Source organism: Mastigoproctus giganteus, chromosome 12, assembly GCF_048544385.1.
Source record: "Mastigoproctus giganteus isolate SK-2022 chromosome 12, ASM4854438v1, whole genome shotgun sequence".
Taxonomy (NCBI): domain Eukaryota; kingdom Metazoa; phylum Arthropoda; class Arachnida; order Uropygi; family Thelyphonidae; genus Mastigoproctus; species Mastigoproctus giganteus.
Genome location: NC_143586.1, coordinates 6116962 through 6133960, shown reverse-complemented (window position 1 = coordinate 6133960; position 16999 = coordinate 6116962). Strand labels below are relative to the sequence as shown.

The 16999-nt window shown below is 35.9% G+C and overlaps 1 protein-coding gene across 1 annotated transcript in view; it reads right to left on the bottom strand.

Moving 5' to 3' along the window:
• The window catches only part of Cox10 (Cytochrome c oxidase assembly factor 10), a 76195-nt gene that overhangs the window by 24334 nt on the left and 34862 nt on the right, over nt 1-16999 (bottom strand). Inside the window, exons 4-5 of the mRNA XM_090386592.1 lie at nt 15946-16070; nt 6316-6386 (exon numbers count right to left, since the gene is read on the bottom strand). Coding sequence (XP_090242718.1) covers nt 6316-6386; nt 15946-16070 — 196 coding nt within the window. The remainder of the gene's footprint in view (nt 1-6315; nt 6387-15945; nt 16071-16999) is intronic.

Below are 16999 nucleotides of genomic sequence, written 5' to 3'. Positions count from 1 at the left end.
AAGGGTAAGTTGCTACAATGGATAAAAGGAAAGGATGGTTGAGTGGGAGAAGACAGAGGGTGGTAATCATTAATCCACGAAGGTGCTGCCCTTCGTGGACTAATGTTATTAGTGGAGTCCCACAGGGTTCAGTGTTGGGTCCACTGTTGTTTTGTATATTTATCAATGATATTGATGAAGGTACATCAGGCTTAGTGTCGAAGTTTGCAGATGATACAAAGGTTGGCAGGGTTGTTAATGAGAGTAATGGCAGTGTGCTACTGCAACAGGATCTAGAAAATTTGGGCAGATGGGCTGAGAAGTGGCAACTGAAGTTTAACCTTTGCAAATATTGGTTAATATTGGTTAAAAAGTTTAACCTTTGCAAATGGTGGTTGGTTGGTGGAACAGACTGCCATCCCTTGTGGTGGAGGTTGATTGCCTAAATAAGTTTAAGGCTCAGCTGGACAGGTATTTTGAACGAACAGAGGGGTGAAGTGGAAGTGGGGTTTTTTTTTTTTTTTTTTGGCTGATGCTGCATAAGCTTGCTTTTTTGCATCAAATGCCTCTACTAATGCTAATGCTAATGCTAAATGCAAAGTACTGCATATGGGTAGAAGTAACCCCAGAGAAATGTACCAACTGTGTGGTACTACACTTACTGTGGTAGAAAATGAAAAAGACCTGAGAGTAATTGTGCAGTCAGATATGAAGTTTTCTGAACAATGCAGACAGGCTGCCAGGGCAGGTCATGGGGTTTTGTCAATGATATATAGAAATTTTGCTAGCAGGGAAAAGGAGGCGATTGTCCCTCTGTATAAGGCAATGGTTAGGCCATGCCTTGAGTACTGCATACAGGTCTGGAGGCCTCATTTTAGGAAGGATGTCGATTTGCTTGAGCGTGTACAGAGAAGGGCAACAAGATTGGTGAGGGGAATGAAGGGATCCTCTTACCAAGAGAGGCTTAAGTTCTGCAAATTGCAGTGGCTGGAGACTAGGCACCTGTGTGGTGATTTGATTGGGGTGTATAAGGCCTTGAATGGGTTGAGCACGCTGAATTCTGATGGGATCCTTCCACTTGTTCAGATTACGAACCTAAGGGAGCATAAATTCAAATTAAGAAAAGACAGATGTAGAATAGATGTGCGGAAATTTGCCTTTAGCCAGTGGGTGGTTAATTGCTGGAACAAACTTCCATCTCTCGTTGTGGAAGTTGATAGGTTAAATAAATTTAAGGAGGAACTGGACAGGCATTTGGAGGGAATGGTGTGATTTTTTTTTTTTTTTTTTTGGCTAATGCTGCATAAGCTCATACACTTGCTTTCTTGCATCACCATGCCCTACTATTACTATTACTACTCTTAGTAAGCCAAATGCAGCCAATGTATTTTCTTTGTAGATGTGGATCCCCAGCAGACCTTGAAATCTCCAACACCTCATTTTTCAGGCTGCTGCACGTTTCAATAGAAGCAGTGCATGAACCACTTACACACCTGTGACTGTGTGCTGTTAATCTATCAGTCTGTGTATCCCCCAGCTAATGGTTTTCAAACCCACCTAACACCAACTGAACAGCATCAGCAAATATTCTTGCACCTCTTTCTATTTAATGTATCCCATCCATGTAAAAACAGTCTCCCATTAGCAGATACAGACCACACAGAAAAACTTTACCCATTGGGCCATAGACAGAGTTTCTAGGACTGAACTTATCAAAAAAGGATCTTATTAGGAAGATAAAAACAAAAATTTATGGTATGAAAATCTAAGAAATTTATGAAAATTTATGAAAATCTAACACAAATTTATATAAAAAAGTATCATGTAAAATGATTTCATTTTACAAGATACGTTTTATATGGAAACTTTTCAGTAAACATGAAACAGTTCAATTTTTAACACAACACAACTACAAGTACAGTACTGTACTTGAAATTGTATTAAAAAGTTTAAACAAAATCTTTTAACAAAATTGTTCTGCTACCAATAGTCTCTTTCCTGGAAGCTGAACAACTCACCTTAACCCCTGTTTCCTCCAAAGAAACAGCTTGCAACATGATTTGGTATGCACTTGTTTACCAACTGTTTTCTCAGTGAACACTATTAATATGGGTCTGTATAGGATTTGTGAAATGAATGAATGTTTGCCAAATGTTGGAGCTATTCAAATTACAGTGAGAAAGAAGGTGCAAATTTCAACTAGCTTGTTTAAGTGAGCTATTTCAAGCATACATGCTAAGTTGATATATTCTGTTTACATTCCAATATGACCACACAGGTCAGAAGTTTACAACTAGTTAGTTGACAATATTATCATTAATCATATTCAGCACTGATGTGGGCTCAAACCATAATCAACTCTAATGCATATACTACTGCTTATCTACAATTGATCACTCAGCCACATGAAGTCATTCTTCCAATACACTACAGATAGTATGCAGCTGCTGTACTTTATTCCCAACTGGAACAAGGAAAACCAATAGTGAACATCATGAGTTTGAAGAAAACATGTAATGACAGTGATTATAAAGTTAAAAGGGAAATTAAAATTAATGTGACTGAACATTTAAAAAGAGAAGAATGCAGACTGTGTACACTACTGACACTGCGTGTTAGAAATCTTCAGAAGGAAAATGAGTGTACAACTTTTGCAATGCGGAAAAAAAAAATCAAGAATATTTTAAAAAGTGTAATGAAAGTAAAGTGCTATAAGAATATCATCATATAAAATCATTGTGTCTATAAAAGATGGAAAGATTATTGTTTGTAGATCAATGCCTGAAGGTGGATCAAGCACCAAAACCAAAAAATATTGCTATTTAAATATCCAACCAATAACTATTATTTGTTGTTAGTTTCTATTCTTTCTAACATGTTAAATAACACTGTTTCATCCTTTTATTTTTTTCATTGCCAAACTTTCTATTCTTAAATTCTAACGCAACTCTGCTGGATAATGCTTCCTAGTCAATTAAACTATCTTTCAAACTAATGCAAAAGATGCTATGCTTTCCTCACACAGAATAAATTAATTCATAGTTGTTTAGCTACAGCTCCCTGGTATTGATCCTCTTGTTTCTGTAATACCTGCTATTCTGATAATTCCACTTTGCTGTTTAAGCTTCTAACTACTGACTTCTAACTTAAGCTTCAAAATACTGGAATAATGATGATTATTCCAGTATTTTGTACTATGTGTTCCCTGACAAGAACAGCAGGGACCTTGTTAACCTAGACAATGGCCCAGCTGTAAAAGTGTTGAGTTTGAGTGCTTTGTCCCAGACATAATAGCTCTCTTAAATTATTAAATTAGGAATTTGAAGATTAACACCTTGAAAAATATTTATGATGGCATATACTAAAGGATACCAAAAGTATCCTTTTTAATGAAAGTATAAAAATAAAAATAATTTGCTTTCAAATGTTGCTCTGAAAGAAACAGATAACAAAACAAATTCACCAACTTGAAACACCATTCACAGAAGGAAATGATATTAATGCAAAACATTTGGAAGCAATAGAGTAATAAATGCATATCAATATGCCAATTGCAGTATCAAGTATTACACACAAACTACAGAAGTCACTGGCATATGTACTCACAAAACACATTCATGCTCAAAAATAAATAATACCCATATGAACAGTGGGGGGGAAAAAAGTCATTGTGTAAGTAGAAATATAAAAAACACTTACTCTCAAGCATATCCTCAGAAGCAACAGATAATGAAATAAATTTATAACACTTAATATCAGGAGATTAGCATTAGCATTAGTAGAGGCATACGATGCAAGAAAGCAAGCTTATGCAGCATCAGCCAAAAAAAAAAAACCCCTCCCATTAAACCCCTCCATTCATTCCAAATGCCTGTCCAGCTCAGCCTTAAATTTATTTAGGCTATCAACTTCCACAACAAAAGATGGAAGCCTGTTCCACCAATCAACTACCCGCTGGCTAAAGGCAAATTTCCGCACATCTATTCTACAACTGTCTTTCCTGAATTTGAATCTATGCCTCCTCGAGTTCTTAATCTGAGCAAGAGGAAGAATCTCATCAGCATTCAGCTTGCTCATTACATTCAAGGCCTTATACACCTCAATCAGATCACCTCACAGGTGCCTACTCTCCAGGCACTGCAATTTGCAGAACTTAAGTCTTTCTTGGTAAGATCACTCCTTTTTTCCCCTCACCAATCTTGTTCTAGCAACTCTACATCCTTCCTAAAATGAGGCCTCCAGACCTGTACACAGTACTCTGGTGTGGCCTGACCATTGCCTTGTATAATGGGATAATCACCTCCCTGTCCCTGCTAGCAAAATTCCTATATATCATTGACAAGACTCCATGACCTGCCCTGGCAGCCTGTCTGCACTGCTCAGCAAACTTCATATTTGAGTGCACAATTACTGCCAGGTCTTTTTCACTTTCCACTTCCCCAAGTGTAGTACCACACAGTTGGTACGTTTCTCTTGGGTTATTGCTACCCATATGCAGTACTTTGCATTTGTCAATGTTAAACTTCAGTTCCTGCTTCTCAGCCCATTTGCCCAACTTATCTAGTTGGAGTAGCAAACTGTCTTTACTGTCGTTAACAACCCTGCTAACCTTTGTATCCTCTGCAAACTTGGCCATTAAACCTGATATACCTTCATCAATATCATTGATAAATATTCAAAACAACAATGGAACATGTCTACATTATACATAAAATGGAATGACACTAATGTAAACTATCAGAAACAGTAAAATGATAAATGCACATTAGATGCATCAACTTCTCTGATTCTGGTATTCAAGAATAATAGTACCCAATCTTGAAGGAAGTCAGTAGTATCCATCTCAACAAAATATGTCATTGAACATACACACAAATGGGCCGACCGGGCTAGCCGAGTGGGTAAAGTACCTGCCCGGCAACCCAAAGGTCGCAGGTTCGATTCCCGCCTTGGGCTTGGATCAAAGTGCTGCAAAAACCTTGGGAGGTGCAATATGGCCACAGAAGCCGATGTGCCAACAACTACCAAATCAAAAAAAAAAAAAAAAAAAACACACAAATGGCCAGATATTTTAAAATAATAATATCCATACTGTTTCTTTATCAAGTACAACATTAAAACACCTGCTCTGACTCTGATTTGGGGGGGGGGGGGTGGAATGATTCTAAAATCGTTGCAGAAATGTACATGTTAAAGGAAAAACAAAGGGAAATGAATGCTGAATCCAGTTCAAAAAGACCATATATACATTACACACCATACATTATTATGGGAGATTTTGGCATTTAAATAATAACATTTTTTATTATTTTCAAGTTTTATTTTCTGAAATGAAAACGACTGCTTTAGTAACTTCTATATCACTACAAAATGGCAACTTCCAACCTGTATACTGTCTCTTATTAATATGAATATATAATCACATGAGAGATGTGAAAGATTCAATTTTCTTTGTTTTTTTCTGATTATATACAAATGATTTTTTTTTTTTTTTTTTTTTTTTTGATTTGGTAGTTGTTGGCGCATCGGCTTCTGTGGCCATATTGCACCTCCCAAGGTTTTTGCAGTACTTTGATCCAAGCCCGAGGCGCGAATCGAACCCGCGACCTTTGGGTTGCCGGGCAGGTACTTTACCCACTCGGCTAGCCCGGTCGGCATATACAAATGGATGAAAGCCATGTGTTAATGTAATGGTCTTACAAACACAACAATCAAAAAGTTATTTAAGTGTTTGAGAACTGCATTATATCAGCCTAATGTTTGATATACAAATTGAAGGACCAAAACTTTCAATATCACTAATCTTGTTTACAAATTGCAGCAGAAAATCCCTATCCTTCTACATGAATTTCCTCACGTGGCTGGAGCACAGTAAAAACTTTTATGGATCTGAGGAATTTACATCCTGTACTTCTAAGGCTCTAATGTGCTGTTTGGGCACATGGCCAACCCAAGAATTCAATTTGTTGATTTTTAGGATTGGCCCATTTTCCTAAGAATTTGCAGAAAATGGATTACTAAATCTGAGAGACAACTATAAACGGAAATTTTTTATAAATGTAAATAACACAAGGAAATGATCAAATCACAGAATCACCGTTTATTAAAGCAACAAAATATCCAAGAATACAATTATATTTTTACAGCACATTCATCATAAATTCAGAGTAAGCTTCCTTATATAGCTTGAAAAATAGAAATGTAGTATGTTGTATTATATAACATAACAAAGCATACCTATGAAAACTTTATTTTCTAAAAAAACAATGTTTATGAAACTTTATGAAGAGTTAAAATAATGTTTAAACAATCTTTATATAGTGTTAAGTCACTTACGTTAAGTAACCTTTCACTAGAACACGATTTTTTGTTCTAGCCATCTGGGAATCATATGGGATTTCCAAAAACTAAAACAGCAAAAAATACCAATTACAGATCAAGCAAATATCATATTTCAAATGTCTGACTTGAATAAAATTTAAGAAAATCACAAAAAAAGTATACTTTTTCACAAATGCGTGGAAAGAAATTATATGCTTTAACATTCCAGTTAACAGCTAACTTACTTAATTTTATAAAAAGAAAGATTCATAATTTAATTTCAAGTACTAAGAAATAAAGACATCTTAATATCTATTATTTATCACCATCATGAACTTGATTCGGCTTAGGTCTTTTAAGACTTGTTCCATTGTAGCTCTTGGGGCTTAGAGGGGAACAGGTATCCTGTGTGTTATCAGACACTCAGCCTAAAACACTGATGGATCCAATATCTCTCTATTACAGAAGATTTAGGAGAAGTCCGGCTGGCCTGCCTCCCTAAAATCCACTCATGCACACCTTCTCGATGGTAAGCCCTGTTACGTCACTTAGGTGGCAACGAACGTGTAGAGTGGTTCTCTTCAAGACGCCTGGTCAGCGTGAAGAGGAAAAGACCAAACCCTCCAGCAATGAGAGCACAACAATACAAATGGCCCTCAGTCCCCAGCAGCTTTCACTCTCCCTCTTACGGCAGCGAGAGGATCAGAGTGGAAGCAGAGGGTGCTAAGAATCTCTGGGTACGACCAGGCTGCCATGCACGGAAATTGAACTTGGCCTGTTATAATGTACGATCACTCATCGGTGAAGACAGGATATTAGAGCTGGAAAAGGAATTAGAAAATGTGAATTGGAATATCATTGGTTTGGCTGAAACAAGAAGAAATGAATCACTTATAAGTTTATCAAGTGGAAATCTGCTGTACACCAATGGAAACAGTGAAAGGAGTGAAGGTGGAGTTGGGTTTCTGGTCCATAAAGATTTTAAAAACAACATTTTGGAATTCAAAAGTACATCACCAAGGGTGTCAAGACTAATACTCAAGATTTCTAAGAGGTACAAGCTAAAGATTATAATGATTTATGCACCAACATCGAGCCATGATGATGAAGAGGTTGAAGAAATGTACACTGAAATTGAGAGTCTTCTAGATGAGCAGAAAACCCACTACACTATTATTATGGGGGACTTCAATGCTAAGGTTGGAAAAAGGCAAAACAGCGCAGAAAGAGGAACTATAGGAAATTTTGGAATTGGTGAAAGAAATAAAAGAGGTGAAAGACTTGTGGAATTTGCAGAATCTCAAGGAATGTCAGTAATGAACACTTTTTTCAAGAAAAGGGTGAACAGAAAGTGGACATGGAAGAGTCCAAATGGATTAACAACTAATGAAATCGACTTCATCCTCACTAACAGAAGATATATTGTGAATGACGTTACCGTCCTGAATAAGGTAAATGTTGGAAGTGATCACAGAATGGTAAGATGTACACTTGATATAGATGTAGGAAAGGAAAGGAAAAAACTGACTCGAGTAAATAATACAAAGGTCTTTGAAATAACAGAGGAGGAGAAAAAGCAGTATGTACTGGAACTTAAGAACAAGTTTGAGCTTCTGCAGACTGCTCAGGACCAAGATATTGATGAGGAATATTACAACTTTCTGAAAGTGATAAAGCCCAAGAAACCTATAGGGAAACAGAAATCCAAAGAAGAAAAAATTAGTCAAGAAACACTTGTTATGATGAACCAAAGACGACAAATGAAGAGCAAGAAAAACACTGACAGGGAGAAAATTGAGTATACTGAGTTATGCAAAGCCATTAGAAAGAGACTCAGAGAGGACATAAGAAGATTTAACACAAGAAAAGTAGAACAAGCATTAAGGGAAAACAAAGGATTTAAATCAGCAGCCATGAGCAGTAATACAGAAAGACAAATGATACTGAAACTGAAGAATAGCGATGGTGTACTTATAAACAGCAGAGAAGGCATAATTCAAAGAGCAGAAGACTACTATAGAGAACTATACAAGGAGCGAGGGAATGATACCAGCAGTGGGGAAGATGGATTGCAAAGTAGCAACACATACGACATACCCGATATTCTTCCTGATGAGGTAGAACATGCATTGAAGAAAATGAAGAATCGGAGAGCCCCGGGGGAAGATGAAGTTACTGTAGAGTTGTTAAAATTGGGAGGAAGAGACATAACACAAAAACTGGCAAGGCTCTTCACAAAGTGCATTAGAAAAGGTGTGATGCCTAAGCAGTGGAATAATGCAATCATAGTTTTGCTGCATAAGAAAGGAGATAAATCAGAAATTGGAAATTATAGACCAATTAGCTTGTTATCCCATATCTACAAGTTGTTCACAAGGGTCATTACTAACAGATTAGAAAGAATACTTGATGAGAATCAACCGAAAGAGCAAGCTGGCTTTAGGACGGGATTCTCAACTATGGATCACCTTCACGTAATATCACAGCTAATGGAGAAAGCAAATGAATATAAAACACCATTATGCCTGGCATTTGTGGATTATGAAAAGGCATTTGACTCCATACAGCATAAGGCAATGTTTCGGGCACTGGAAAGACAAGGCATAGATACTCCATATATTATGATTTTGAAGAAAATATATGAGAGTGCTACATCCTTTATTAGACTAGACAAAGACAGTAGCAAATTTAAAATCAAGAAAGGAGTTCGACAAGGAGACACAATATCTCCGAAGCTGTTTACTGCTGCCCTTGAGGAAGCTTTCAGAAGATTAGACTGGTCGCAGAAAGGAGTCAATGTGAACGGAGAGTACCTAAACCATTTACGATTTGCAGATGACATTGTGGTCATAAGCCACGATCCCAAAGAATTAGAGGAAAATCTTAATCAGTTATGCACAGTTAGTAAGGATTTTGGACTAAAGATGAATATGGCTAAAACAAAAGTAATGATGAACAAGTATGCCACAGAAAGGGAAATAATGATTGATGGAGCAGTAATTGAAAAGGTGGAGTCATATACTTATCTGGGACAAGTTATTAGCTGTAATAATGATAAATGGCTGGAAGTCAAGAGAAGAATAAATTTTGGATGGATAGCATTCAGGAAATATAGTCACATACTGAAGAGCAATATCCCAGTTTGTCTGAAACGTAAAATAATGAATCAATGTATACTCCCCACCATGACTTATGGAAGTGAAACTTGGGCAAAAAGAATGGAAGAGAAGCTAAGAACTACACAGCGAAGAATGGAACGAATTATATTGGGAATCAGACTGTTAGATAAGAAGAGAAACACATGGATTAGGCAGCAAACTCAAGTAAAGGACATTCTTATCAAAACTAAAGAACTAAAATGGTCTTGGGCAGGACACATAGCTCGAAGACATGATGACAGATGGACTAAGAAAATAACAGAATGGTACCCAAGAGGAGCTAGAAGAAAATCTGGAAGACAAAGGCGGAGATGGATAGATGAAATTCATGAGTTTTTGAGTAGTAAATGGATGGCCAGTGCTCAAAACAGAAGGAACTGGAAAGTTGCTGGAGAGGCCTTCATCCTGCAGTGGATTGAAAATGGCTGATGATGATGATGAGCTCTTGGGAGGTGGTCTTGATCAGCCCGCATCTCTCTCTCTCTCTCTCTTGCCTATTTCCTAGCCACTGAAATCTCAGGAAATTAGATGGCAGAACCTGCCAGAGTAAATAACTATAATACTGGTGTACCTGGTTTGCCTCCAAGGGCCAGAGTGTGGGCAACGTTTGGGTCACATTAGGGGCTCAGCTGCTAAATAACCAGAGAAACAATGGTACACAACACTACATATATACAAAATCCATACACCTTTAAACCTCTGGCAATGACAGTGCTCTTGTTTCACACCCGCAACATATACTACATGGAGATGGGGGGGGGGGGATCCCTGGTGCCGTTTGACACAAAACACACTTTACACTCTAGCCTGTAGGTTTGTAGTTAAATGCTAATTTTGAGATTCGGCTTGGGTTCATTCTTTCTACGTAACTGATCCATTTTTTCTGATACTGTTTTATGTCAATTACTATATTCTCTACTTTTAATTTCTCATGAATATCTCAATTTCTTTGATGATTTAGGCCTTTTAAAGCCCAACAATGGACTTAAAAATCTCATTTGTGCTTCTTCAAGTTTTTGTGCATCTTTATTGTTGTTGTTTGGTTTTTAGGAGCATTAGCAACTAAGGCCATATTGCTCTGGGAATATGCGGTGGTCATTTCCTGACCTTTCCGCATCCTCCGTATTTGGTGGTCACAGGCTCGAACGCCGGTCTGATCAAGAAGCGTGTGCTACGCACTGCTGCTCCTGCCCACCTGGCTACAGAGGCACCACATCTTTCTTATTTTTCTTATTACCCAAGTCTCGCTACTGTAGAAGAGGGCTGATTTTGAAGCGATGTTGTGCAATCGTAATTTTGTTTCAATTGTCATTTGTTTTCTGAAGTGGCATTTAATCGTTCCATTCATTAAAAATGATAATATGAACACCACTGCAGTTTGCATAATGAAGAGAATACTTGCCATTACATTGTATGACAGTTTTGCAGAAAAACTATCAATGTTTATCAGCACTTAACTTGGCTGTAGTAATGGTGATGGCATTCAAAAGTGTCACAGAAATGGTGGCAGAACACCTCACAGGTGTCCAACTTTCTTTTTAATTTTTGGAAAATGTTTTGGGACTTTTGAATTCTTCTTAAATAGGCTAACATTTCATCTTTTTATAATAGACAAAAAGTACATACTTACTGTATGTACTTTTTTTTTTTTTAGTTTTAATAAAAATTAAAAATTTTAAAACATACTGTGTTTACATTTTTTATATAAAAAAATTAAAAATTAATTTTTCTGAAAATTACAAAAAAAACCATTTTATTTAGACAAAGTAGAAACATTAATCCTTTATTCTTTTCCATTTTTAAGACCATTAAGTATGTAAAATTACAAGCATACACATGATTATGCATATAAATATATTAAATAGTAAGAATCAGAGCTGTAATGCTCAATACGTTCTACGTTGATATTAATATTTGCAAAATAATAAGAGGAGTTTACCTCAATATAGTACATAGAACACTTCCATATGATACTCTCCAGAAATTAAAACTAAAAAATCAAAAAACTTACATTAGAGTAACAAATAATTAAAAACCAATTTAACACAATTAAAATCAATTGAACACTTAATTTAGTTTTAAATTGATTTTAATTATTTGTTACTCTAATGTAAGTTTTTCGATTTTTTCGTTTTAATTTCTGGAGAGTATCATACGGAAGTGTTCTATATACTATATTGGGGTAAACTCCTCTTATTATTTTGCAAATAAATACAAAGGGTACTAGGAAAGTTTTGCAATACAGCTTTGTTTATTTAATTTTTTCAAAGTAATTTCCTCTACATTCAATACACCTCTCCATCCTCCGAAACCAATCTTTAAACCAGTTCTCCCAAGTTTCACTAGGGAGTAAAGCACACTCGTTGTCCCAAGCCCGTAGAAGGTCCTCATCACTGGAAAACCGCCTCCCTTTTAGCTTCATTTTCACATGCGGGAACAGTGCAAAGTCGCAGGGAGCAAGGTCTGGACTGTAGGGAGGGTGCTCGAGAAGTTTCAGTCCTGTCGTGGTCAAATATTCGGTGCAGGCTTTGGCGCGGTGAGCTGGAGCATTTTCGTGATGGAGGTACCAGGTGTCCATTCTTGACTTTGGCCGCAGGTTCTTCATAGATCCAATGACTTTAGGCAGGCATTGTTCAGTATACCACTTAGCTGTGACTGTCTTCTGCGTGTCCAAAACGACACGTTCCACAATTCCACTCGATTTGAAAAATACAGCTATCATTTTCTTCTTTACAGATCGGGATTTTCTGACAATTACGGGTGTGTCGTCATCATCAAAGACCCAAACTTTGTTTTGAGCCTTGGTCGGCAGATCGTAATAGTACAGCCAAGTCTCGTCACCTGTCACGATGTTGTTCACATACCGAGATTGTCCCTTATCAAACTTTTTTAACATCTCCCGGCACCAAGTCACACGTCGTGTCATCTGCTCTTCAGTCAGTTGATGCGGCACCCAGAGAGAACAAAGTTTCTTCACGTGCAAATGATCTTGCAGAATCGAACGAATTGCTGGTGCATTTAGGCCCAAAGTATCCTCTATCTGTTGGTAGGTCACTCGCCTGTTTTCGTCAAGCATTTTCCTCACAGCAGTAACGTTTTCCTCCGTAACTGACGTTCGTGGCCTTCCCGGCCTCTCAGAATCCTCCAGAGTGAAATTTCCCCTTTGGAATTCTCTATACCACCTGAATATCGTTGTACGATGTGGACAATCATCATCTAGTGCAAGAGTCATTTCTTCTAAGCACTGGTCTATGGTTAAACCACGCACAAAATTATACCGCAAAACTGTCCTTATCTCATTTCGTGACCACAATGCCATCGCAAGCACTTTACACTCTCACTACTAATGAATAACTGAGCCCATCGACTTGGCGCGGCGGCTACTATGCACGTATGAACATGTCTCAACATACAGCAACAAGCAGCTTCCTGTGATTCATTGTTGCGCCATATTGCAAAACTTTCCTAGTACCCTTTGTATATATATATAAATAATAAATCTTTCAAAAATAATTAAGGTAGCTGGTAGATGTTTACGTGTATTTTTTATCCAGTTTCCCCCATTTTTTTTTTAAATGGCTTCAAACAGATCAAGTGAGTCAGCAAACACTAATAATGTGAGGAAGGTGAAAAGCTACTGAAATTGTGAAGAGATGCACTATTACACCCCTTCAAAGGTGTGTTCTTTATTAACAAGATATTATAATTAATAAGAAAACAGCAGAATTGCTTGCCAAACTGGACATGCTGCAAAACATTTCCAATTTACGACAAGGAGAAACTTTGAAAGTACTACTTATCTGTGTATTGTCTCAAAGGTTATTTTTCGTGCCCATGAGTAATTTACATGTGTGTTAATTTTCTGTAGCTGTTTGTAGCGGAACAAGTTTCCGGTGTCCATGGCTGTAAAATACTACAGCTATTCAATGCGATAGGTGAAAAATATATTGAACCAATCACGTGCGCCATTTCTTGCATATTAAAAAACATACACTTTATACATCCTCCAACCCAGAATTGTCATGGGTGCACTTGTTCAGTGGTTCTAATTAACTGATTTATTGAAGTTTTTTTATAAAATTTCTCCTTAGGAAATTTTATAAAAATACTTTTGCTGTTTTTTGACATGGAGTTGCTTTAAATGCACACTGTGCACAATTCAGCAATGCTGTTTTCAGTTTAGTTTTGGCTTTGAGTCACTTCTGCTTTACATATTGTTTATGTGTATTTTTTATCTGTATGACTGACTTTACGTGTAGGTAGTTTCAACTTTTTTTTTTTAATGGTCTCAAAGAGTCAGCAAACACTAATAATGTGAAGAAAGTTAAATGCTATTGGAAAACCTTGTCACTGGAAACTAAACTGAACATTCTGGAAAGTCTAGATTTTGGGAGAGCACTAGATTTACAATGCATTTTGTGGTTTTGAGCGATACAAAAATTAACAGTATCACAAGCTATTACTGTAAATACAATATACACATTTCCATAATTTTAAGGTAAATTTTCTTGAGCATATGTCATATTTATGTTTTATTGCAATAAAGCTTATATTTAAAGGTTTAAATGTTTCTGCTACATTTAAATATATGAGGTGGCTTAGAATTAGTCAACACTAGTTATGTCAACTGGTTAAATTATTTACATTATTTCCTATAGATAAAATCTTTCCCACTGAACACAAATTCACTTAACCAAAATTAATAGCAGCAAGTTATTTGGCCAATTACACTGGTTGACAAATGAATTTTTTTATTCATCAAAGATGTAAACACTTTTTTAAACCAGATTTGTCTGTTGATTTCAAATATTTTCTTGGTTTTTTTTTTTTTTTTAAGTACATGTACTTTTTGTAATGTGACTGCTAATAAAATAGGGCATAAAATGAAAACTGATTTTTAAGCAGTGAAATAAAAGAGATTTAAAAACTGTTCAGTAGTCCAAAAGGTGCAAACGACATTGGTTTTTTAAACAGAATATAAGTTGGTCGATATCAAGTTTATTTCCAGTTAATAATTAAACATATTGTTGCAGATCTCAGGATTTGTTGAATGAAATCTGTAAGAATTTGCACTAATACTGAATAGAAATATTATTATGGATCTTATGTGTTGTCTTTATTCCCTTTGGTAAGGCATTAACCAGAGGAGGACTGGCCATAAAACTTATCGGGGAAATCCCAGTGCGCCGGAGGCCAGTGTGATTTTGGCCATAAATGCTAGTACAAGGCCGCTACAAGTTCCCCCCCCCCCACGGTAAGAATCTTTGACCTAGTCCATCTCTGACATTAATAGTTACACTATGTCACTCACAGAAGTAAAAAATAAATTTTCAGAGCAATCTAGACCCTGTAACTAAAAGGTAATCTGTAGAATCTTTACTTTTAATCAATTTACCACTCAGCTGATACACACAACATTATATATATATATATTATATATTATTAGAATATTTGTATTAGCTAAATCATACAAGGAAGCAACATTATGTTATTTGTTTATCAAATCTTAAATTTTGATAACATTCCAACCTACACAAGAGCAGGCAGGAAGTTATTCCAGCAAGCAATCATGCTTTAATTAAAGGAAAATTTTCAGGTCTACCTTAAAATTATCCCCTCTGAATTTAAATGTATGCCTCATTCTGTATGTTATGTTACGTAACTATATACAAATAGTTAAGTCTCATAATAGTTCAGGAAAAAGTAAATTAAAAATAGTAAAGTAAAAAGTAAATTACACCTTATAACAGTTCAGTAAAAAGTAAATTATTAGAAGGCATCTTCAAACTATTAAATGATAATCAAACACTAGTTAGAACACTAAATGTGTTCTAACTAGTGAGCTATAGCATAATTGTTGACATGAAAGAAGAAAATTTTATACATCATGCCACAACAAACATGAGGTAAGAAGTAAATAATTTCTCCTCTAAAATATTGAAATGCAAACTCTTCTTATATGGTAAGGGCATAATCTTAAAATTTAAAAATTTATTCATGACAAAGTAGTACATCAAAAGTGGCCAGCAATAAGTTTCTCAACTACCTTTTCACAGATAATATTGTTTTTGACATTTGCCATTTTTCTAGTGGACAAGAACATTTGTTTACCAGAAATGAGAGGCAAGAATGTTTAGTCAATGACTGCTACCATATCACTAATGAGACACCTATCCTCTAATGTGATACTCTGAAATATGATATCCCTGTTTCTCCCATAACTGTCTTTTGTTGGTGCATTATAGCCTCAATAGCTGATATGCCACAAAAACAAAAAGAATAAGCTGTCATTTATTACTGCCATTTCGGTACCATGGCACTAATAATATTACATACAGACTCAACTTCTTACCTTATATGAATAGAAGGTAAAGGGTCAAACACATTTATACAATACTACTAACTGAATAACATGCCTGCATGTTATACAAATATAGAGTTAAGAAGTATACAGAAGTAAAAAAAAGTGCAGCTGTCATTATCTCACCTGATTAACAGCATTTGCAGCACAAGATGTCAGTCCAGTACCAACAGTAATCAGTAAAAATACCTTTGGATCAAATGGAGCTGATGCCATGGCATAGCCACACATAGTTGTTAAAACCACTAAGCCTAAAAAAACAACAGACAATTATGAACTTGCTATATTTCATGTCATTCACAAGTTTAAACTATTTTTCATTAATTAATTTGCTAGGTTTAATAACTAGTACAAGCTCCAATTTCACTGAAATGGAGTATACTATGTATACTCATTAAAAAAAAAAAAAAAAAAAAGACTTTTCATTCATTTAGGATAAATAAAACAGAGCTATAATGCCCAATGAGTTCTACATTTGTATTAATATCTAGAAATAAAGAGGAATTTACCTCAATGCTTTTTTGTAGAATGCTTCACTACAACACCCTCCTAAATTCAATCAGACGTAAACTAATTACTCAATGGTTTCCTTCCCTCATAAACATATGAGTGGTTTGACATATCCATGATCGGCAGTCAAGATCTCCCAGCCCGACCACCAACACATCAAACCACCACCACATAACCTTAAGAGTCAGAAAACATCTTGTCTAATAATAAAATTATTAAACCCATTAAAATGATTGCAGCGTATAAAAGTTAAAATCTTTAAATTAGTTAAAATAATTGAACCCAATTTTGAATAACTTCTCTTCCTTAAGTGGATCAGGGCTTTTCGATGGTCTGTCTCGGTCACAGGACAGAAGTAGCATAATGGGAATTTCTTAAACTCTTAGAGATTATTTAATATTACTATAGCCCAATTAAGAGAACTGAAAACCAGGACTTTTAACATCCCCACTCTTTTTGGTCAAGTAAAACTTCATAAAACAGAATTTCTTATTTGCCTGATCATCTCGTACAGGAATTCCGCGTTCGCATCTCTTGCTACCCACTTATACAATATCATCAAACCTTTAGAAAATCTATTAAATTTGGCATAAAGAATTATGATTCTCTATTCGGTGCTTGAAAGACTGTAAATTACATATTAGTGATAACCAGTTTTCCCTGGATACAT